The sequence below is a fragment of the Thamnophis elegans genome, chromosome 1, assembly GCF_009769535.1.
Source record: "Thamnophis elegans isolate rThaEle1 chromosome 1, rThaEle1.pri, whole genome shotgun sequence".
Classification (NCBI taxonomy): Eukaryota; Metazoa; Chordata; class Lepidosauria; order Squamata; family Colubridae; genus Thamnophis; species Thamnophis elegans.
The window spans coordinates 51,659,649-51,683,560 of record NC_045541.1 but is presented as its reverse complement, the minus strand read 5'-3'; the positions used below and the strand labels follow the sequence as shown (position 1 = coordinate 51,683,560).

Genomic DNA, 23,912 nt, shown 5'->3' with positions numbered 1-23,912 from the left:
TCCCTGGGCAAAATTATTAGGATCATACCTCCTCTTGATAAATATGCAGAACAACTATATTTTATCCCACAGATGTCATCACATCCCAAATCAAAAGCATGATGGGTTTCATTAAAAAGAACACAAGCAACGAGAAATAAACATCCATAATTCCCACTAGCTTTCCTAAGTAAATAGAGGAACTTCCTATTCGTTCTCTAAATCTTACTGGAGGTAAGATTTGTTTTTGCACATATTTAAGAGGCCATATGTGAGGGGGAGGAATGTTGTGTTTTAAAATTTTAGAAAAGTTAGCATTTTGCAGAATAAGTCAGATCTCCAAACTTTGGAAAAGTATGAGATTTCTGTCTACTGATTTGAGAACTTGGAAAATACTCAAGAGGTGAAATCGCTGGCATTGAGCAATGGTTATATGGGGAGAGGTGTTATGTAACTGGAACAAAGATATCCACCATGGTAAGTTCTGTGAAAGCTGGACTTCATCACAGATTACCGTATATACTCGAGTATAGGCCGACCCGAATATAAGCCGAGGCACCTAATTTTACCACAAAAAAACTGGAAAAGTTATTGACTCGAGTATAAGCCTAGGGTGGGAAATGCAGCAGCTACCGGTAAATTTCAAAAATAAAAATAGATACCAATAATGTTTTTGAATATTTATTTCAAAGAAAAAACAGTAAACTAGCGGTGTATTCAATGAAATACTTCACTCACCTCATGATGCTGATGTCCCGCTGTGATGATGATGTCCCGTGCAGCCGCGGGAGCGATGTCCCGCCTCCTATGACACACGGCACAGTGATTCCTATCATTGGATCACTGTACCAGAGGAGGTGGGACATCGCTATGTGGCTGCTTGCCATAACAAGGAGGAGGTGGGACATCGTTGCAGAGCGGCAGGAGGGGGAGGAAGGGGAATCGTAAGACAGCCCTGCATTACATTAGAACGTGAGGAGGGGGGATGGTGCGGTGCGCGCTGCGCGGCAAACTGACACAGAGGGAGGGGAAACTCACAGGGGCACTGGGCCATTCACGAGTGTCACCCAGCGGCATGGCCCCGCCCCTTTTTCTCCTCCATTTCGGGCAAATTTTTCACTGACTCGAGTATAAGCCGAGGCGGCTATTTTCAGCCCAAAAAGTGGGCTGAAAACTAGGCTTATACTCGAGTATATACAGTACTCAAGTTTTGGGTTGAATTCAAGATAAAGTCAGTTCAAAAGTTAAAGCTTTGCAAATCTTGGCACTGGGGCTATAGTGCGAAACCTAATAACACAACACTGAAAATATTCTGAAAGGATTATCACCATGCCAAGCTGTTCTTATAATGGGTGCTTGTGGGGTGGGAAAATGTTAAAACCAAAAGGGGGGCTGTATAGGAGCTTAAATCAAAATTCCAGAGACTGAAGGATAAATACCTGACTCAAGCTTTAAATGTTTTCAGATGCTAGGATGAAGGGATTTCAATTAAAATTGGCATTCAGTATGCATCATATTGGATTTATTTTGTGCTATTCAGCAGTATAATTTCAACTCTTTACAAAGCAGCTCCACAATACATAAGATATTGGTAAATAGAAGTATACCTATGTATGATGCTCATGTCTCTATAACTGAGTATTTTGTTATACTTTTGAGGGCAAGCAAAGGGTTTTTTATTATGGTTTTCAAATCTTTTGAGATCCTAAATGAGTGGTGGAATTTCCATATTTCTGTAATGGATCCTGGGCTCTTATATATTAATTAGCATATGTATTTGGAAACAAGTTTCATAGTGAAGTATTATAATTTTAACCCCACAGTCTGCAAATCATTGTACTGTGCTACTTTTATGGTTTTGGACAAATCTCCAGGGAAAAGATGATACAAAGATAATACTGTTCATAAAATCACAATCAATGGGTCAAACCAAGGCTCATCTTATACTTTTTTCCTGTTCTACATCTTCAACCAGATGTTTCTGGGGGTGCTTATAAGCAGAATGATTATTACAACATGGCACATTAAATACAAAAACCCCATTGACAAGAATGCAAGATTGCCAGTTCTGTGCACAGATACAGCACTATAATTAATTTGTCGTAAGAGGCAGAATTTGAAAGAGAGTGCAGAATGAAGGCTTCTCTTATTGTTCACTTCTGTACAGCAGTGAATTATTCAATTAGTACAGTATTGATTTTGAATTCCAGAGGCCAAGCCGAGCAAAAGAAATGCGTAGAGTTTAGCTAAATGGCTTATTACAATCTAACAAGGCCGAGCCGTGAGAATAGCAATTCAGCCGCCCTCATCTATTGATGAAAAGAATGTGCTCCCTCAGATGAATGATGTGTTTACCTAAAAGGAAATCTCCACCCTTCTGAAGTACTGACTATTTTTTCCTTCCAAGTTACTGTTTGCTGATTCTGACTGGATCTCCCAAGTCTTCCCATTTAAAGCCAACCTCCCCAGCCCCCAGCAAAAAATACACCCCCAGAATCCCTAAAGCTGCATTTCAGGGGGAAGATACTTCATGGCTATCTCAGTTTCTGTCAGTGTGGAAGAAAATGGGATACAGTTGGCTTTGGAGGTTGTTCCTGCATTATTTATATCCAGAGAGGCAATTATTTGCAGCCTTTTCCAGGAGCATCTACGGCTTGCAGTTCAAAGGGAAAACAATCTCTGTACTGTACACAATCCCAGTAGAGTAAAAATGAAACACAATGTTGCTGCATCTTAATTTAGTACATGCAATGTTGTGGATGTGCCCTCCACTTGTTAATGATTGTTTTTCACAAGCACAAAAACTAGGCTGAGCACAAAACTAAAGCATCCCAATAATATCAGACTGCAATCCTATATTCACTTTAGGCAGACAAGGATAGAGCTCCAATTATGGATTCCATTAAAAGAAAGCAAAGTTAACCCTTAGGAGAAGGGACATCTTTCATTGAGAGAGCATGTGCTTCCCTGCAAAAGCACCCAAGCTAAATCCTATGCATATGTCTTCAGGCAAGGCAGGAAGACATCTAAGTTCTCAAGAGCTACTAACAGTTGATGGAGATTGGGGTCACAATCTTGTTTCTGTGCAAGAGCCAAGGTGGCGCAGTGGTTAGGGTGCAGTACTGCAGGCCACTTCAGCTGACTGTTATCTGCAGCTCAGCGGTTCTAATCTCACCGGCTCAAGGTTGACTCAGCCTTCCATCCGTCCGAGGTGGGTGAAATGAGGACCCAGACTGTGGGGGGGGGGGGGCGCGATATGCTGACTCTGTAAACCACTTAGAGAGGCTGAAAGCCCTATGAAGCGGTATATGTCTAACTGCTATGCTATTGCTAACTCAGTTACTGTTCAATATATTGCCTTAAGTCATCAAACGGACTTTTACAAACCACAATGGCTAGATCATACTAAACCAAAAGCACCAAGCCACATTACAAGGTAGCATTGTGTGAATCCAACTTATGTTTGGCTGGAGTAGAATGGATGTGATTATACATGTTATGAGTTACAGAATTCAGTATTTCACAGTCTGAATTTGGTATCAGCAATTAAGAATATTTCATTTATTTATTGGCTTATCCAACTAAATATTACATAAAATGTATGGCTGCTAGCAAGGGCAACACATTTACATTTCTCATTGTCTTAGTTCGTTTCTTTTTAAATATGTAATAAGTCCTTTCATTCAACTGTTTTCCAACCCTCAGTTCATATCATTGTAGTGACTTGTAAAGGGGAAAGATAGATGAAAACACCATCGATAGAGTGAAAGAGGCAATCTTTCCATTATTGAGTGTTTTGAATGGTGAGATGAGCAGCAAACAAATTAAAGTATTGAGAACACAAGAGGAGGCATTTAGTATGTTCCATGCCAAGTAATCATCAACTAAGAGACAGATGAAACTATAAAGAGGAGTTGAGTTTTGTTTGAAGGCATATTGTTGTTGCTATCACTAAGCTATGACAATATCTGTGCATTATACCATAGGTTTCCAGGATAATAAAGCTTTTAGAAAAGCTGAAGAGAGTTTGTGGGCAAATCTGCTCATGATCCACATGCTGTGTCTGGACTGTTCCGCCTTTCCTACAATATCTGCCAGACCCCTTGAAACCACTCTGCCTTCCTGTTGTTGCTATATATAAAAAACTATTAGACACACAGAAGCGGGGGCAGTAGTATTACTTTGAGTTGTAAATATGGTGGAAGCATGGAGTCAATAGCACATTACACCTATGATGGACAAGAGTTAAGGAACTAAATGTTTCCACATCGCTACTAGATTGTACTGTTTGTGTCATGCCTGCTCTCTTAAATTAGAGAAATCCAGTCACAATTTTGTTGCACAGAACACTGCATTTGCCAACTGGTCTGCTATTCCCATGGCGGGAGGCATGAGCCACCACAACCAGTATCATACCGCAAAGAGAATTGAAATAAGTTATGAAATAAGATTTCATGCCTCTAGATTTGTCCACATATTTCCTTGACTGCGTCACGGGAAGTTCATTACATTTGGACATAAAATGTAGCTACTCGATGGATTCTAGAATAGCATGCTATACACAGATTTGTGTTTTCTTTTTGTGAAATTGCAAAAGGGGAGGGGATTGCATTGAAAAAAAATGTGGAGTTGTAGTACTGAATTTGGAGGAGGGGAAAAGTTGATGAGGAAATGTAGTAATAAAAAAAGTGCAAAGAAGTAAACCGGAAAGGAACAAACTTTTCAAAGTCTAATCACAGGGCAGTACAGATGAAAATTTCACAAATACAGAAAGAGATTAAAAGTTTAATCAAAACAAAATGAAAGAAGACTTAAATGCCAGCTATTTGATCAGCATGATGTAGAAGGTCATAGCTTGAGAACGATAAGGAGCTTTAAGATATTGTTTGCCCAGCTTAGTTAACTGGACAACTCCCATCCTATGACCAAAGTCTTTTTTCCCCCTAATAGACTTAGCTATCTTATTCCACATCCTTTGAACCTCCCAAATTCTTCTCTAAGAGAGGACATTGAGTTCCCATATTTCCATCAAGTCAAATCCCATTTCTACATGAAATGTATTTCTTCAGTATGATTTACAAAGGGAAACATAGAAATTTAAACATATTGTACTGAGTCAATGATGTGATTCTTAGACACATCTTTCAATGAGGAGGTATGGCAAGTTATTATACATATATTTCTCATATATTTATACAGTAATTATACAAGCATTGTACTAAAGAATGATGCAGCAATGGGATTCATCTGTTGTATCCTAATCTGTTTTAGTAATTCCTCCAGGACATTCAAGGGAAACTCTACACACTGCACGAAAGTCTACCGCCCTTCATTTATGTTCCATTCCCATATTCCCTTTCCAGAAAAGGAGATTACTGTAGCATCATCTCTTTTACCATCTCCTTGGGCAGATCCATCAGGCCCTGGTTCAATTCTTTCTACAGAGTTCAAACTACAGGGACATTTTGTAGGCTACACAAACTTTTACTAAAACTCATCCTGATCCTTGAACATCCTTCTTGTTATTTCATTGTCTTCTCAGTGAGCTTTGGTCCACACTTCATTTTTTTCAAGATGTCCCTTGGCATATAGCAACATCACTCTGAAGTGTTCCCCTCAAAATAACTTCATAAGCATATTTGAAATCAGAGCACTCCCTAGGCCCACAGGCACAGCATTGTGGAATACTGTATGTTCAAGATTAACCACAGATCTGTGACTGGGTGATATAATAAACTATGATTGATCAAAAGCAGAATCCTCTGAACCTGGTCCCAAAGGAAGATAGGAAAGTTACAGGTACATTATTTCTTGAGTCATTTAAAAGACTTGTATGGCCTCCCATCCTTGAGCGATAACTCTGACAGCTCACAAAAAATAATACAAACCCCAAAAATCATACAAAAAGTAAAAGCAAAATCCAACAAAAACAGAAACAAGACTGTTGTTTCCAGAGACCAGCTAACCATGGATTGGTGAGACTTCAGAAAATGAATTTAGAAGACATGGACAACATAATGTTGTCTTACTCACTAGTTGTCCTTTTCTGAACAGTTTTCCAATGTCTTCCAGCACAAGCTATATCAACTTGTCAGTCTAAAGTACATCATATAAAGATGAGGGTACATATGGGGCTCAACCTGCTCTATTGGGCATCTGATATTGCTGCAGGTAGGCAGACATTCCTCTTTCCTGTTAGTGGCCTCTGATTTTCAGGACCATTTTGTGGGTGAGCAAGTCAGGTCTCTCCCAATGCACAAAAAGTCATTTAGTTCTCTTGCCTAACCTATTGGTGGTAAGAAAAATAGAGACAGGGAAAGAAGCATGCCATCCCTTGTCCATCTGACCTTGGTCTGGTACTTTGCAGTATATGTTTCTCTGGACGTCCCTTATTTTCCTGAAGTTCTTTACTTCAGAAAGAATTAACCTGGCTCCCTATTAAGTCCAGAGCCCAATTTAAGTTTTTGATACTAGCATTTAAAGACTATGGTTACCCGTTTCCACTACCTGTCCCAGCTCCTATCTGGCACAATCCTTTTGTTCAACACAATCAATCAATCAATCACTGTGAAGTTTCTTTCGTTCTGAATGAAAGAATGTATACATATAGAATGTAGCAACATGTGAAGAGGGTTCACATGTTGCTCTATTCCATATGTCATACATTTCAGAATTTGTGTCCTGGGTTATAGAATTCTCTTTCACCACTATTCCAGTTACACAAAGGTTGAGGACCCTTAAGAGAGATCTGAAGAAAAAAAGACAGATGGAGAAAAGCAGTTGTGATGAAGGTTGAGGACAACAGTTAGTAAGATAAGATGTAAGTGTAGTTTTGTGGTAGACGGGGACGCTGGTGCCAATTTTCTGATCTATCAAAGCACTCTTAGCAGGAAACTCACTTCCTTGTCATTCATGGCAACAGAAGCTAGAAGGAAGAGGGAAGTCTCATCTAATGAAGAGAGGAGGAATGTTGAAAGATGTGCTAGAGAATGGCTTCTTTGGTTCTAGTTCTCCTATCCATGGAGAAGCATCAGCAGAAGACCTGCAGGCACCACAGAAGATCCCCTCCCCATCTTCTCCATTCCCCACCTCTCTTCTTGTGCAGATAGCAACTTTGCTTCTAGTTTATTTTCTGCTGGCTCCAGCACTCACTGGATAATAGCACTCCACAGCTGCCAAGCAGAAAAACATTATGGCCATTTGCACAAGCTTGGGTAGATAATTTAAAGGTCTATTATACATTCAACTTAACCAGTAGAAGTTCACTTAGCAGCACTAGTTTTAATCCGGCAAATTTTGTGAATTATGATTTGCCTTGATTTCCAATTAGCAGCCGATGAAATTTTACAGACGCTGCAATTCCCATTTTTGCTTTTGATTACAACTACTGTAACAAGATCAAAAAGCAAAATGATAGACAAGGCTAATCAGTAGTAGTAATGAGAATGATACATCACATTTTAATATTTTGGCCAGCCAAAGATACAGTATTATGATGACTGGTAAATTACACTCATTAATTCTCCACTTTCATCCCTGCTACTTCATAAATAGGTAATCAGGTTTTTTTTTAAATGTTTCTTTGAACTATCTACTCCAGACATTCTGCAGGTTTTCCTAGGCCCGTTGTTGTAAGCCCCCCCAACAATGTTATCATTTAAAAAAAAGAATAGTCTGCATTACAAATCGGACTCCAGACCTATTGGCAGATAACCAGTTAATAAATTCTTAGCCAGACTGTTGAATAGACTGGCCTATGGTCAAGAGTGATGTCACATCAATTCAATGCACTATAATTGGAAAAATGTGGGTGGAGCAAGCAGGGTGGGTTTTCATAAATAAAAGATCACATTAGCAATCTCCTGATCTGTTTCACCATAGTGTCTACTTTATACAGTCGTTGGGTGGAAATTCTGCTGCTGGTTGGAGTCGATAATTTTTGTAGCACCCATTTCCAGATGCATTTAAGCAGAATAGCAATAGCACTTAGAATTATATGTTGCTCAATAGTGGTTTACGGCATTCTCTGAGCAGTTTACAATGTTAGCGTATTTTGCCCCATGGCTGTCTATGGAGATTCTCAGTCATCCAGGTCATGGTTGTCCCAAAGGTGCTTTTTAAAGAGGCAACTGGGAATTCTGGGTTTTCTTTGAAGGCGTTTCACTTCTCATCCAAGAAGCTTCTTCAGCTCTGACTGGATGGTGGGGAATAGAAGGATTATATTCCTTGCAGACAGCTGCTCATTATGACAAATAATTATCAGCTTTTAGAAAACCTCATAATAAGTTTAGAATAAAAGAGTCCCCTGATTATTTCAAATTGACCTATGCAAACATAAAATTGTCTCATTTCTTTGTATCCTTAAGATGGCTTTCTTATAACCATAAACTTCCCAAAACTTATTTCCATCTCTTAATGTTATTTTCTTCATTGCTGTAGAACACTCGTTATACCAGCTCTCCTTTTCTTCTTCCTACCACTAGAACTTAACTTTTACGTGTTGATTCCCAGGACAATATTTGAGCCTTTGGGGGTCAGTTCAACATGCCACTTTCAGACACAAGGACATTCGGCCAATTATTACTCAGAGTTTCAAAAATGTCCTTCCAATCACTTGGCCAGTGACTGGATTCACATGTCACACTATGTCTGTGATTTTTATCGCAGTTAACTGAATTAATTACAATTTGCTGACTTTATATAAGTTAATCATACTTTCCAAGTGACCATTCAGAATATTTAATTTTCACCCAATGTACTGAGACACAAATAAGCGATCATAGTATGAATTCTCACAATGGTAAACCAGATACATTTAGACCAACAAGGAGATATTAATGTAGCTCCAGTTATGAACTGCTGAATACATCCAGATGGGTGTTAACATGCAATCTACTAATCCTTAAAACAATACAAAAATATGCTGGAATAAAATTTGTGGCCCTGATTATCGATCTCTTTTCTGCCACAGTATCAGTAGTTTTAATGCAGGACAAGATACTGTAAGGTGAATTCTCCTGCGTTTGTTGCCTCTCCATTAATATTAGCCAGTGGGGAATAAACCATTTGATAGCTCTGGTTAACTTGGGGCTTAAGCTAGACTCTGCAGGGGTGTTAAACTGGTGGCCTGCAGGCGAGATGCATCACATACAAGACACGTCCACCCCAGCTCCATGAAGGGAAAAAACATAATGAAATGTCATGTGACAGCAACGTGACACCACGGGTTTGACACCCATGACCTAGAGGAAGAGGCCAGTTTGGGATCAGAGTTACACAGGTGATTTGTGGGTAGATGTGAGCTACCTGATGAACACAGAAGAGGCAATCCTCTTTTAACAGGCAGACTCTACCCTATCTAGCTTTATAAGGAACCTGGCTCAAATTCACCGTGCTGTTTTCTGCAGAAGCTTTTCTACTTTTTCTCCGTCTTCCTTTTCAAGTGTAACCTTCAAACAGCTTAACTGAAGTACTGTTGAAACAAATATCCTACACTTGCTGTTTGCACAAATTCAATATTCTCCAGACGTTCACTTAATCTGGGGAATGGGCTTGATTTTTGCTGCTGCTGGTAGCTATTATAAGGTCATAACCACTGCTGGAAAAGAAAGCCCTGGAACTTTCAAAATTTGCCTTCCCGGGTCCAACCCTTATTCAGGAGAATATTTAAGTTTTTCCATTTATTTTTATTTTTGTCCCACTTCTAGCTGCTGCTTTTCCAATACCAGACTACCTTACAGCTAAAACATGAGGAAAGTTGTTAAAGTGTGCAGCAACCAATAACAGAGTCTGCACCTAAGCACAGCCAGTCTAGCAATCACAGAAGCTGACACAAAATACAAACAGCAAAACCAACAAAATCTCTTGTGAGCACGTCACAACTACTCAATGCACCAAGGATGAACGTTTGATGACTAAATGTTTCAGAGAGGCTTATAACATATTAAGAGCCGAGGTGGCGCAGTGGTTAAATGCAGCACTGCAGGCTACTTCAGCTGACTGCAGTTCTGCAGTTCGGCTGTTCAAATCTCACCGGCTCAGGGTTGACTCAGCCTTCCATCCTTCCGAGGTGGGTAAAATGAGGACCCGGATTGTTGGGGGCAATATGCTGACTCTGTAAACCGCTTAGAGAGGGCTGAAAGCCCTATGAAGCGGTATATAAGTCTAACTGCTATTATAACATATTGAAAGTAAGGATCATAAAGTTATGTATTATGTATAAAAGTTCAAAATGGTCTGCAGGAAGATAATAAAGAACTGTCTCCTAAGGGTTGTTGCACCACTCATTCAGGGGTGGACTTGTGTTCTTATGCTCCTCCAATTCTGAACCCACTGAAAAAAGAAGTAACAATGAGTGAAAAATGTTAACATTTAAAGCCTGGGACACAAAGTCTTCCTCCTGAAAAATGTTTTCCAACAAGATCTGGAGGAATTACCAGTACTTTTCACATACAATATGTGGAAAAATGTACATATCCCAAGACATGATCTTGATTCTTTCCTATTTATTCTATGGAATAGCCATGCCATCGTTTCAAGATATAGCAATCCGAGTCAGACCTATTACTAAACAGCAAATCATGGCTTACAATCCACAACTATTGGGTTCATCTATCATGCTAAATGAACATTAAAGCCAACTCAGTAGATGTTTTGTTTTGAAATGGACTAAGAAGGTAGCTGTGTGGAGATCTGTATTTACTCTAACATGCCTTAAAACGAGAATCATTTAATTCTAGATCTCTAAAGCTACAAGTTTTGAGACTGAGGAACTTTTATAGGGAGCCAGGGAGACCCCATCAGAGAATAATCCTACAATGAAAAATATGTGCTTGACTTCAACTTCTAAAAATAAAATCAGCAAAGGGAAGGAAGTGACTGAATCTGGGATAATATTGATGTGTGTGTGTCTGTGTGTGTGTGTTGTGTTTGGGGAAATGGGAGTGATACAGCTAGGAAACTCCACCCAAGCCTAATCACGTAGCAAATTTCATTTGAGATCTATAAAGGGGATGTGTACAAGTTTGTGTGCTTTTTGACATATGAAGACTAAAGGGAGTACTACAACATGATTGTTTTAGGGTGATTAATTTTAATCTACCACATTTCTTTGTGCCTTAGATATAACCTGATTATCAGTTACAGCTATACAGGGTTTTTTCTTTCTAAAGAACACCACAATTTATTTATTTATTTATTTATTTATTTATTTATTTATTTATTTATTTATTTATTTATTTATTTAAACACTTCTTAACCACCTTTAATACTTTTTATTAATATTACCACATAAGCCATAATGCATTTTTTTTCTAAAACAAGCAATAGAAAACTACTGCAAATAATTAAAGCCAAGAATAACAACATGGGGAGAGAGGACAAAATTTTACTGTGTTATAGCAATCACTCAAGCTGTATATCACAAACTTTTCTCTCGCATTGGTTTCTGATATTTTTAACATTTCTTGCACATTTGATCAAGATCTTTTTCTAAAAAGTCTATATATGTTTAATACCTTTGACATTCAAATGACATAGAGAGAAAAGGTAAGGTCACCCTTTCATTAATATGTACGTAACTCCAATTTCTTAAGAATGTTTTCAAATACCCATGAAGAGCATTTATATGAGGTATCTGAAAATCAATACTTAGATACCACATAGAGGATGTTTCTGGTATTTCAGGACTTCCCAAATCATAGTTAAGGAACAGTAGAGAAAGAATACTTTGAATGGGAGGAAGAAGGGATCTATGAATTACAATAGAATCTCATGTTTTAAAAAATGAAATTTTAGACAATCGGCCAACTAATCACTGCCTACATCCTGATCAAAGGCAAATTAAAGGCTATTTAGTCCATGAAATTATGTGAAAAGCATCATAAGCATCTTCTTGTTTACAGTGGCTTAACACACTAGAAATCTTTAACACAGTCAGTCACTTTTGGTGGTGCTATATTGCCAGTTTTCAAAAATGTAAAGGTTGCATAAGGATGTTCTTGCTTTGTTCTATTGTATTACTTACATATTCTTTGGCTTAGTTTCAGTTTACAATGCCTGTGGCATTCTTAGTTTCTGGTTTAAGGATGCTTCTCAGAATTATTTTTTTAAGAGAATGTTTTTAACTATCATAGCCAAATCATAGCAGTAATAGTTGCAGCAGTAGAAGAAATCAGTTCTTTTTTCATAATTTTCCATTCTTCAGCCAATGAAACTGAGGCTCAAACTCCTTGAACTTATAAGTTATGTACATTCCAGGTACATCATACCTGCTGGAGGGGTTCTGAACCAACTTAAAAGAACTTGGTGCAATCCTCTGGGCATCCTTTCTGTAATATACCATTTAGGACTAAATCCTGTACAGAGCATAATGATAATCAAGACTGATTAAAAATTCTAACTGCAATCTGAGAAGCACAAGAAGTAACCAAATGTATTAATAAGACGACGAAAAGCAAGCAAGCAAAAAGAAAATGGATCTTGTGGGAACACACTGCAGCATTTTTGGTCTCAGAGCTACTTTCAAAAATTCTAGGATGAAAATTAGTTACAGATATGTATTCTGAGTTGAAATTCGGTAAATTGAGCAATAAATGATCTTAGGGGGATATGTAGTCAATATTAAGTGACCTTACATTGGCAAAGAAATTTCAGTTATGCTCTCATAGGAGAACATAATCTTTATTTATCCAAAAATAAGTCTAACTGTGCTCAGTGGGCCTTATTCATTAAAAATGATTAAGGTTACTACCTAAGGAAGCAAATACCTCAGCTGCCTTTTAAAAAATGTAAACAAGTGTTAGGTAATTCTAAACTATGTGTTCCTGGCTACAATGCCATTGAGATTTTCTTCTGAGTTGACTCACGACATATGCATTGTTAAAAATTCTCTCCAGATAAAGAGATTAGAATATTTGCAAGTGACTCATCGTCCTGTCCTAGTTTTTAGATTTTTATATCAGTGTAGATAATAAATGAATGCAAAGCCAAGAAAGAAAGAACATTTCACTGTTAAAAGCTGAGGTAAAAGAATTTGAAGATAAAGTGACACCTTCTGTTTAGTTGTGTAACTACATCTACTTTTACATGTTTGAATTTAATAACTAAAAACTGTATATATAATTGTAATATGTTTTACAGAATATGCCTCTTTAAATATACAAATGCTCCCTCTTCATTTTGCTTGACCATGATAAAGAAATAAATTCCAATTGCATAAATGGAACTGGTATGATTAGAATAAATAATAAATTGCCACTTAAGCATAAACAGATTTGTAGCAGTGAATCTGATACTAAGCAACCAATCTATATACATTTACTGAGGATTAAATCCTATTGTTGGGGATTTACCTAGGAAGAAGTTCTCTGAATCTGGACAACAGATTTTCAAGTTGGTAAACACTGCCATGTATGATAACCTCATTTGCAGCAGCTTAACTAAGGCTGAAAACTAATGCTCTGCTTTTTGTATAGTGAGAAATAGCCAGCTTTAGATCTACTAAGTCAAATGCTAACTCCCAGAACAGCCTAAGTTGAGCCTAGAAACAATGTCAGTCTAGATCTGATATATTGCATCAAAAGTGATATATTTTACATTCCAATATAAGATAATATGTGGACTCAGGATTGAATTTTAGAGTCCTCAGTACCCTGTGAATCTGTTTGATTGCTTGCACTATCTGACTAGGTAACATCATTAATGCTAATGAGTGTAAGATTTGCTTGCTGTCTATATATTGTAGCTTGCCCTGGCAGTGTTTTTTCTTGGTGAATGTAGTTCCTTGATTATTGTTTTCTGCTTGATTATTTATCTGATGTTAATCCCTGTTTATTTGGGTGTAGGATGCTGGAGAGCATGTGTTCAAGTCATTTTGTTTCTTCTTAGTTTTTTTATTGTCTCTTTTAAATCATTAAGTGAGAACTATCTACACTTTAGTTGATGCATTTCCAAATCATATTTCCATTCTTTACAGTCACATATTGCTACCTCATATTCAGTTTGCAATCAATTACTATTCTGTGATCTTTTAGAAGCCACATATCCTTCTCTAATACTTGTGGACTTGATCTTATCAAACAATCATATTTACACTGTCAACTTTATTTTTCTTATACAAAATTCCTCAGCCTCATATTCCCAGCCAACAAAAGTACTATGCAGCTTCCTTTAGTTTTTCATAAGTAGAATTTATAACATTATGATTCTGAAACATACAGTGCTCAACAATGCTTGGAAAGGCTATGGGGAAAAAAACCAATTGGGAAGTGACTTTTGGGGAGAAAATAGAGCCAAGAAGACAAGTTGCAATAGCAATAGCAATCGCAATAGCAGTAGACTTATATACCGCTTCATAGGGCTTTCAGCCCTCTCTAAGCGGTTTACAGAGAGTCAGCATGTTGCCCCCAACAATCTGGGTCCTCATTTTACCCACCTCGGAAGGATGGAAGGCTGAGTCAACCCTGAGGCGGTGAGATTTGAACCGCTGAACTGCTGATCTAGCAGTAGCCTGCAGTGCTGCATTTAACCACTGCGCCACCTTGGCTCTTATGCAATATGGAGCAGGTACAATTTGCAAGTGAAGCAGTTAATAGGTTGACCAGATGAAGTGTCTGGATAGATCCAGCCCTGAGTTTCATTAGGCCAAAACAGCTGTGGATGGGTGTATCTGTTTAAATAACCTTCTGAGTCATTCTGTTTTATAATTTTCTTCAGCTCTAAATTTCTCAAGCACCCAATGAAACTCATAATAATTTACTCTAAGTATTTAGACATAATCATTTCATCCAAAATTGCTAGGAGGGGGGTAGTCTTCATTGGTTATTTTCTTCCATTACTTAATTGCATGGCCACTTCAATTCAAGTGAATTGATTTTGGTTCCTTTCTGTATAGTAATACGTCAGACTGAATTGTAAAATACTTTAAAGATTACAAAAAATATATTTATTAATTGCCCAGCACATTTTTAAAAAATCACTTTCAATCAGTTATTTAAAAAAACCTGAAGATGGTAAACATATTTACCTAATACACTATTTATTATTACTTAATAAATAATAAACATGTGTACCTAATGCATAGGAAAACGTCTATTGTAAAGGTGTTCCTTTGTGATTGTGAGAGGGAGACCATAAACCAATCTCTCTTTCCCTCTCCCTCCCTCCCTCCCTCCCTCCCTCCCACCCTCTCTTCCTCTGTGTGTGTGAGAGAGAGAGACCATAAAAATATATGTCTTGTGTAAACTTAAAGAAAGACAGACTGTGACTTTAGAAATATTTTTTCATATTAGTATATTTAATCAACAGATAAATAGATAAACACTTATTTCATTCATACGTTAAGATGGTTATCTTGATTTGGAAGAGTCAGAAAAAGGTTACCTGGACTGAGGTGTGTGAAAGATCCAATGACAAAATCCAGTGTGGAAACAGCCAGGAGAAAGAGAAGTAGCAGCTGAAGTCGTATTATCCATTTCACCCCAGCCAGGTTAATTCCAAGCAAGGCCAGCAGAACTACAAGGGAGATGCCTCTGATTGCCCAAATGTTAGTGAAGTTCAGGAGGCCAGAGATGGATTCAGCAAATCCAGTAATATACATAGCACCTGCAACACACTGAATAACATTTTTATCTGTGAAGAGTCTAAACTGTTTGAACTGGAGGATAATGAATATGTTATTTATTTTTATCTAAAAAAACATTATTTGGAAGCTCTGCCACTCAGGCTTCAATAGGAAGAGAAAACTCAGAAGAGGATACAAGATTCTCAGGGAGGTCAAAGGTCTAATGTGGGTTCTATTAATAACAACACTGAGAAAATATAAAAACTAGAATGTTAACAAGATAAGTCAACTAAATCTGATTTTCTGTATTTTTTTTTCATTTAGGAAAGAGATTTGTGTTTTGGCCATTAATAACAATTACAAAAGTTAATTCCAGATTCTGACTCAATTATATCCCTCTATCAACTTACATAACCCATGGACAAGTTGATTTCTACCCTCATCCCCAAATGGAATATCCAAAATATTGTTTGTACAGTAGGAAGAAGAGGAAGCAAACAGTAAGTACTGATAGTTCTTAATAATAATCATTTGGCATATAGAAGGGTTTTTTTTAAGCGATACTCTTGGAGAACATAGTATATATAGTCTGAAAGTTGACTCTGGCTAAACACTGAAACAAACTGAGAAAATATTTATCTCACTGAATATCACTCGCAACATTGAATGTTGTAAACCAGGGATGTCAAACTGGCAGCCCAGGGGCCGGATGCATCACACACACAGGTCACACCCACTCCAGTTCCGCAAAGGCAAAAAATGTCACAATATGTTATGATACGTCACATGACGCGATCAAGTTTGACACCCGTGCTGTAAACAAAGGCATTTAGTGGGGATGAACTATCCAAGGCTAATCAGAAACTTATTTTAAATAAACAAAAATCTGAAAAACCCATTCCTTGATAACCTCCTAGGTGTAGTAATATTTGAAAGATGTTGATGAGTCAGGTTGATTCACAGATGTTGCTAAATGCCAGGTCTGTTGTTCACAAGGCTCCCCTCGTCCAGGACTTAATTTTAGACGAGGGGGCAGACCTGGCATGTATTACTGAAACCTGGCTGGGCCCGGAGGGAGGAGTCCCCCTCGTAGAGATGTGCCCAGAAGGATTTCAGGTGCTTCATCAGCCGAGAGCTCAGGGAAGGGGTGGGGGTGTGGCTATTGTTATTCGGGAGTCTTTAGTACCTCGTAGGATCCCTGCTCCGGAGCTTGTCGGGTGTGAGTCCCTACTGGTGAAGCTGGACCTCAAGGGTCAAGTGGGCCTGCTGCTAACGTACCTGCCTCCCAACAGCGTTGCAGCAGCCCTCCCCTCGCTCCTCGAGTCGGTAGCCGAACTGGCAATTGAGTTCCCCAGGCTTATGGTCCTGGGGGATTTCAATTTGCCTACGATCGGTGAACACTCTGATGGGGCGCAGGAGTTCATGGCTTCCATGACAGCCATGGGCTTGACCCAGATAATTCGGGGCCCAACTCACTCTGCGGGTCACACGCTCGACCTCGTATTTCTTTCGGAGCAGTGGATTTGTGATCTTGGTCTGAGGGGTAATGAGATCATACCCCTGTCGTGGTCAGACCACTGCCTACTGAGGCTTGACTTCCGAAGACCAAACCCCCACTGTAGGGAGGAGGAACCGACCAAGTGGTTCCGCCCCAGGCAACTTATGGACCCTTTGAGGTTCCAGACGGAGCTTGGGGTTATTCCTGATACTCTCGCCCACAGTCCGGTAGAGACTCTGGTTGCTGCCTGGCATTCGGCAGCATCGGAGATCCTCGACAGGATTGCACCACTACGGCCCCTCCGAGGCGGCGGATCCCGGAGGCCTCCTTGGTTCACCGAGGAGCTCCGGGAGAGGAAGCGCCGGAGGAGACGCCTAGAGCACCAGTGGAGGTCCGATAAATCCGAATCGAACCGAGCACTCTTAACAACCTGCACCAAGGATTACATCAGGGCACTTAGGGCAGCAAAGAGATCTTATATTGCCACCTTGGTTGCGTCCGCCGAGTCCCGTCCAGCTGCCCTGTTTAGGATAACCCGTTCCCTCTTAAATAAGAGGGATACGGGGGACCCCTTGCAGGGTAGGGCTGAAGACTATGCCCAGTTCTTGGCGGACAAAGTTGCTCGGTTTCGGTCGGATTTGGACTCCACCTTTGCAGAGCCAGCCGAGACACGAGAGGACGATTTGGTAGACCATCGCTGGGTTGAGTTTCAGGATGTTACCCCCGGGGACGTGGACAAGGCCATGAGGGCTGTGAGTGCCTCCACCTGTGTACTGGACCCGTGTCCCTCCTGGCTGGTTGCTAACAGCAGGGAGGTGACACGGGGCTGGATCCAAGCGGTTATTACCGCCTCGCTTCGGGAGGGGCACTTCCCCGCTGCGCTTAAAACAGCGGTGGTGAGACCCCTCCTGAAGAAACCATCTTTGGATCCAGCCGTACTTAACAACTATCGTCCAGTCTCCAACCTCCCCTTTATTGGGAAGGTTGTTGAGAAGGTGGTGGCCTACCAGCTCCAGCGGTCCTTGGAGGAAGCCGACTACCTGGACCCCTTCCAGTCCGGCTTCAGACCTGGTTACAGCACAGAAACCGCTTTGGTCGCATTGACCGATGATCTCTGGAGAGCCAGGGATGGAGGCCACGCCTCCATCTTGGTTCTCCTTGACCTCTCGGCGGCTTTCGATACCATCGACCATGGTATCCTTCTGCGACGACTGCGGGAGGTGGGGGTGGGAGGCACTGTTTTGCAGTGGTTCTCCTCCTACCTCTCGGACAGGTCGCAGTCGGTGTTGGTCGGGGGACAGAGATCGACCATGAGGCCCCTAACATATGGGGTGCCGCAGGGGTCGGTCCTGTCCCCCGTACTATTTAACATCTACATGAAACCGCTGGGCGAGATCATTCGGAGGCACGGGATAAGATACCACCAATATGCGGACGATACGCAGCTGTATCTGTCCGCCCCGTGCCAACTCAATGAAGCGGTGGACGTGATGAACCAGGGACTTGAAGCTGTTAGGGACTGGATGAGGGCTAACAAGCTTGTACTCAACCCAGAAAAGACCGAGTGGCTGTTGTGTTTCCCTCCCAAAAATTTGGTTGGTGTTCCATCGCTCAGGCTGGGGGGCCAAATTTTACACCCCTCAGACAGGGTTCGCAACTTGGGAGTCCTCCTGGATCCACAGCTGACCTTTGATTACCACCTGTCGGCTGTGACCAGGGGGGCATTTGCCCAGGTTCGCCTGGTGCGCCAGTTGCGACCCTACCTGAACCGGGAGGCTCTCACAACAGTCACTCGCGCCCTCGTGACCTCTAGGCTGGAATACTGCAATGTGCTCTACATGGGGCTGCCCTTGAAGAGCATCCGGCGGCTTCAGCTAGTCCAGAATGCGGTCGCGCGAGTGATTGTGGGTGCATCTCGGTTCGCCCACATAACACCTATCCTCCGCGAGCTGCACTGGCTACCTGTTGATCTCCGTGTGCGCTTCAAGGTGCTTCTTACTACCTACAAAGCCCTTCATGGTAGTGGATCTGCGTACTTGGGAGACCGCCTCCTGCCAATCACCTCCTCTCGACCCATAAGATCTCACAGATTAGGCCTCCTCCGAGTGCCATCTGCCAGCCAGTGCCGGCTGGCAACTACGCGGAGGAGAGCCTTTTCAGTAGCAGCTCCGACCCTCTGGAACGATCTCCCCGTGGAGATTCGTACCCTCACCACCCTTCAGACCTTCCGCACAGCCCTCAAGATCTGGATATCCCGCCAGGCCTTGGGGTAAGACCATAGTCCGCCCCCACCCGAATGTTGTATGAATGTTGCTTGGTTTTAATTATATATTGTGTTTTTATGTTATTGTATATCTTCCCCTCCCATACAAGTTGTTAGCCGCCCTGAGTCCCCTCAGGGAAAAGGGCGGCCTATAAATAAACTCAACTGAACAACTGAACTGAACTTGTAAAACTAGGAAGTACCAATTAATAAAGTAGAATGGTTTTCAGAATATTTTAATTATATCTATACATAAAACATTATGATGCTATGGACAACTCTTCTTCTGGTGACTGCAGTACATTTAAATTATGGCACTAAAATATTTTCCTAAAATTCTTAAACTCTATAAATCTACTTCCAAAGTTATGCCAATGGTGTTTTTAAAGATAAATACAGCAGCATACATGTGAAAAATATTCTAGTAAAGAGTCACATCTTGCATAAACTTTTGTCATCTTTTAAATTGTTAATCATATAGTAATCAATGGGTGGCACTAATAAGAACTGTTTCTGCATTTAAATATTATGATGAGTATTAATTTCATGCTCGGTGCTGATCAAAATTAAGGCCTCAGAATAAATAGACTAAACTGGCTGAAACTAAACAAGTATGGGTCTCATCTGTGGTATGAATGGGAAACCAGAGTAAAAATGTATCCTCATCTAGGTTTTTTGATAGAAGAAAGATGAAGTATTAGACTACTATGAGACTGTCTACCACAATTTTTTTGAGTGGGTGGTTACATTTGGAGTTTTAACAGTATGGTATGGCAATGGCTACCATGTAAGGATTGCTTCTCCTCAAAAAGGCTGCTATGATGTTACAACATTAAAAATTTACCAAAAGGCATACTAGTGGGACTATGTCCTAGCTTGACCGAGCACTCAGATGAAGCTAGCTAATGACTGGTAGTGTATTCACAGAGAAAGGACATCAACAAGCTGTAAGAACAACAAAGCATGGCCAGGACCCTGGAGAGCTCACTGCAGGAAGTTAAAAGCTAGGTAAAAGCAGTTGTTCCATACATTCCCAACATGTAATTAAAGGATTAGAAGGCTGGAAGTGTCATCCTTTGCTTGATAAAGAGCCCCTGGTTCTATCTGACATCTGAGAAACATGCACATCAGGTGAGTCAGTGTAGAAATTTGGAGCTTCTTCTGAATTGGGCTGACATGGAATTCATCATCATACTCAGTAGCTTCTTAAGAATCTTGCTGGGAACCTGATTTTGGGGTTGCCACAGATTATTTCTTTAAGCCCTGGATATACTGTACATTACCAATGAATATTGAATTATAGCTGCTCACTGTTTTTATTTTTAAAAAATTAGATGTGAGGCATTCAAGTAAATAAAAATTAGACTGAAGGTTAACATTTTGCAACATGCTAACTTCCTATTTTTCTTTAATTGAATATTTTTTAAAAAAATATCAAAGTAGAAAGAAGCTGGAACTGCCAATGAAAATGTCCACAAACAATATATTATATATTAAATAACAGTGTACTAAATAAGAATGTTGACTAAATAGATTCCGTTTTTAAGCAGATCACCAACGATTAGAATTCTCAGGTGAAAAATTACAAGTTATGGGGATACAGTGTAATTGTTAAACATGGTAATTTGGATGTGCTTCATTTCATTTGAGTTTTAATGTTTACATTTACTTAAATTTCATTTTGTGAAAACTTTGGGATTTAGTAAATAATGTAATATTCTTTAAAGTTTTTCAAATGTTCTTTCGGGACATTTCTTCGAACAATACCTGGTATCCAAGGCTTGGAGTAAGAATAATCTTAAATTAAAAGACATCCCATGCATAGATCATATGCAAATCCCCACTTTACTTTCCAGGCTTTCAAAGGGCAGGTAGCATTCGATTCATATTGCATCAAGTTTTCCAATAAAGAAAAACTGTATTTTAGAAAGTCACAATTAAGCAAGATTGACTTTCATCACACCCCAGAGTTTTCAAATCAGAACTCTCTCTCTCTTTTTTGGGGGGGATGGGTATCTTTTCAATTAACACAAAACGTTTGGATATTATTGCCCTGAAAGGAAAAATTAATGGGGGGGGAATTACATTAATATACATATATTCAGAAAATAGCATTCTTACCTGACCAAAAATATAAAGTAGGCCAATAGTCCCTCCAACCTGACCTCCAAGGACAGTGGAAATCATTGAATAGACTCCTCCATTTCCAATGCTACATCGTTCGCAAACTCCAATGCCAGACAAGACGGTTACTAAGGCGATCATGATGACAAAGGACACCAAAAACATGCCCATTAGAATTCCAGTGTTCCCCTGAAATGGAAGGGGAGGGTTGAAGCAAAAAAAGAATACGATGTATAAGTTAATAACTACAGTACACTAGGAGCAAACCACTGGGGGAAGATGGCTGATATATAATCCATAAGTGAATTCACTGAAGTTACTTCAAAGAGAAAGACTACTGTTTGTTATCAATGAATTAATGCCCAAGATTAGTTTGCACACTGATCCCATGCCACTTCTCCCTGTACTGAATTGTACTTTCATAATGAATCAGGATATCCAAAGTGGTAGGGATTCTTTTAAGACTAATTGAAAAACATGTCCTTTGCCGCAACTATCCATAAAAATTAGCTTTCTTGAGCAAAGTAAGAAAGGTTAAGCATGAAGGGTTTCTAACATGCAACATTTAATTCTCCTGAAAACCATTCTCATGACCAAAACAAATGCCTAGTTTTTCAGAAATAATCAGATAAGACTCTCCCTACATGTGCATCTTTCACAGACATCTACTTATAAAATTTGGCACGGCAAAGATAGAGTTTTACATCGTGATCTTTGGATAAGGAAAGGAACAAGTTCCTGTGTTCTTATATTTCCACATTTGTATCCTCAGAGGGACTTCCAAGTATTGCCAGCATGTAGTTTAGGAACAGTAGAAAAAGAATACTTTGAATGGGAGGAAGAACAGATCTATGAATTACAATAGAATCTCATGTTTTAAAAAATGAAATTTTAGACAATCAGTCAACTAATCACTGCCTACATCCTGATCAAAGGCAAATTAAAAGGCTATTTAGTCCATGAAATTATGTGAAAAGCATCATAAGCATCTTCTTGTTTACAGTGGCTTAACACACTAGAAATCTTTAACACAGTCAGTCACTTTTGGTGGTGCTATATTGCCAGTTTTCAAAAATGTAAAGGTTGCATAAGGATGTTCTTGCTTTGTTCTATTGTATTTCTTACTTATTCTTTTGCTTAGTTTCAGTTTACAATGCATGTGGCGTTCTTAGTTTCTGGTTTAAGGATACTTCTCAGAATTATTTTTTTAAGAGAATGCTTTTAACTATCATAGCCAAATCATAGCAGTAATAGTTGCAGCAGTAGAAGAAATCAGTTCTTTTTTCATAATTTTCCATTCTTCAGCCAAATTAAACTGAGGCTCAAACTCCTTGAACTTATAAGTTATGTACATTCCAGGTGCATCATACCTGCTTGGAGGGGTTCTGAACCAACTTAAAAAGAACTTGGTGCAATCCTCTGGGCATCCTTTCTGTAATCTACCATTTAGGACTAAATCCTGTACAGAGCATAATGATAATCAAGACTGATTAAAAATTCTAACTGCAATCTGAGAAGCACAAGAAATAACCAAATGTATTTAACAAGACGACAAAAAGCAAGCAAGCAAAAAGACTTCCAAGTATTGCCAGCATGTAGATGTAAATAACAAAGTCATCTCTTAAACTTTTCCTCTGAGCTTTAGAGATCCTTATTGTGAACAAATCCAAGCCTTTTGCTTCCTTCAGCTCTTCTTCAAAGCACTCTCTGTGTTGCTCTTATCCAGCAGGCGTGGTGTTCCTTCCTGTAGCAGCTCTCCAGAAGGGGAAGTGATTTTAAGCTTTTTGGCTAATTGTTGCTTTGTACAGAGTATATTAGACTATACTTATACCATCAACATATTTAAGTAGCACTCTAGGTTCATTGCCCATTTGAAATATATATCTAGTACACATAACTTAAAAAAAAACATGATGCAAGCTGCAACAATGCATTCCTTTTCAAAAATAGCCCTTTAGGGAGGGAGTATAAAAGGACTAGATACCAGCAGATGTGAACATGCTGAGTCCTGGCTCCAGTTTGATCTTCTACAGCTGTCATCGAACACAGCACGGCAAGAAATTGAAATAGAATTTCATGAATGCAGCTGCATTCTGAGTAGATATTGGTTGGCAAAAAAGATACAGAAAAATAAGATGGGATTCAGCAACAGAATAAGTAATAACGTTGAATGGAGGCTTATCAGAAAATCAGAAAAATGACTTTTATAATGAAAGAATATAATTGGGCCCATGCATTTGCTAAGTAATGGTTGCTTAACTATGGTTCATGGGGAAAACCACAATTAGTTGGATTTAGAAAACACTGGACGCAATAGGTAGAAAAAATAATAAAACCATCCAAGCTGGAAATATTTCAATTAAGGATGAGTCCACTACATCTCAGCTTCTGCCACTTGCAGTGAAAAATGTGTGATCTTTTCATAGAGTCCAATGTATAAACTCACATGTTCTTGGAAATAGGAGTCTTATATGTGTTTATCTATT

At 39.5% G+C, this 23,912-nt stretch overlaps 1 protein-coding gene across 1 annotated transcript in view; it reads right to left on the bottom strand.

The window, feature by feature from the left end:
- SLC12A8 (solute carrier family 12 member 8) overlaps positions 1–23,912 on the bottom strand; it is a 69,838-nt gene that overhangs the window by 32,712 nt on the left and 13,214 nt on the right. The window contains 2 exon segments of the mRNA XM_032230159.1: positions 15,361–15,592; positions 21,424–21,615. Coding sequence (XP_032086050.1) covers positions 15,361–15,592; positions 21,424–21,615 — 424 coding nt within the window.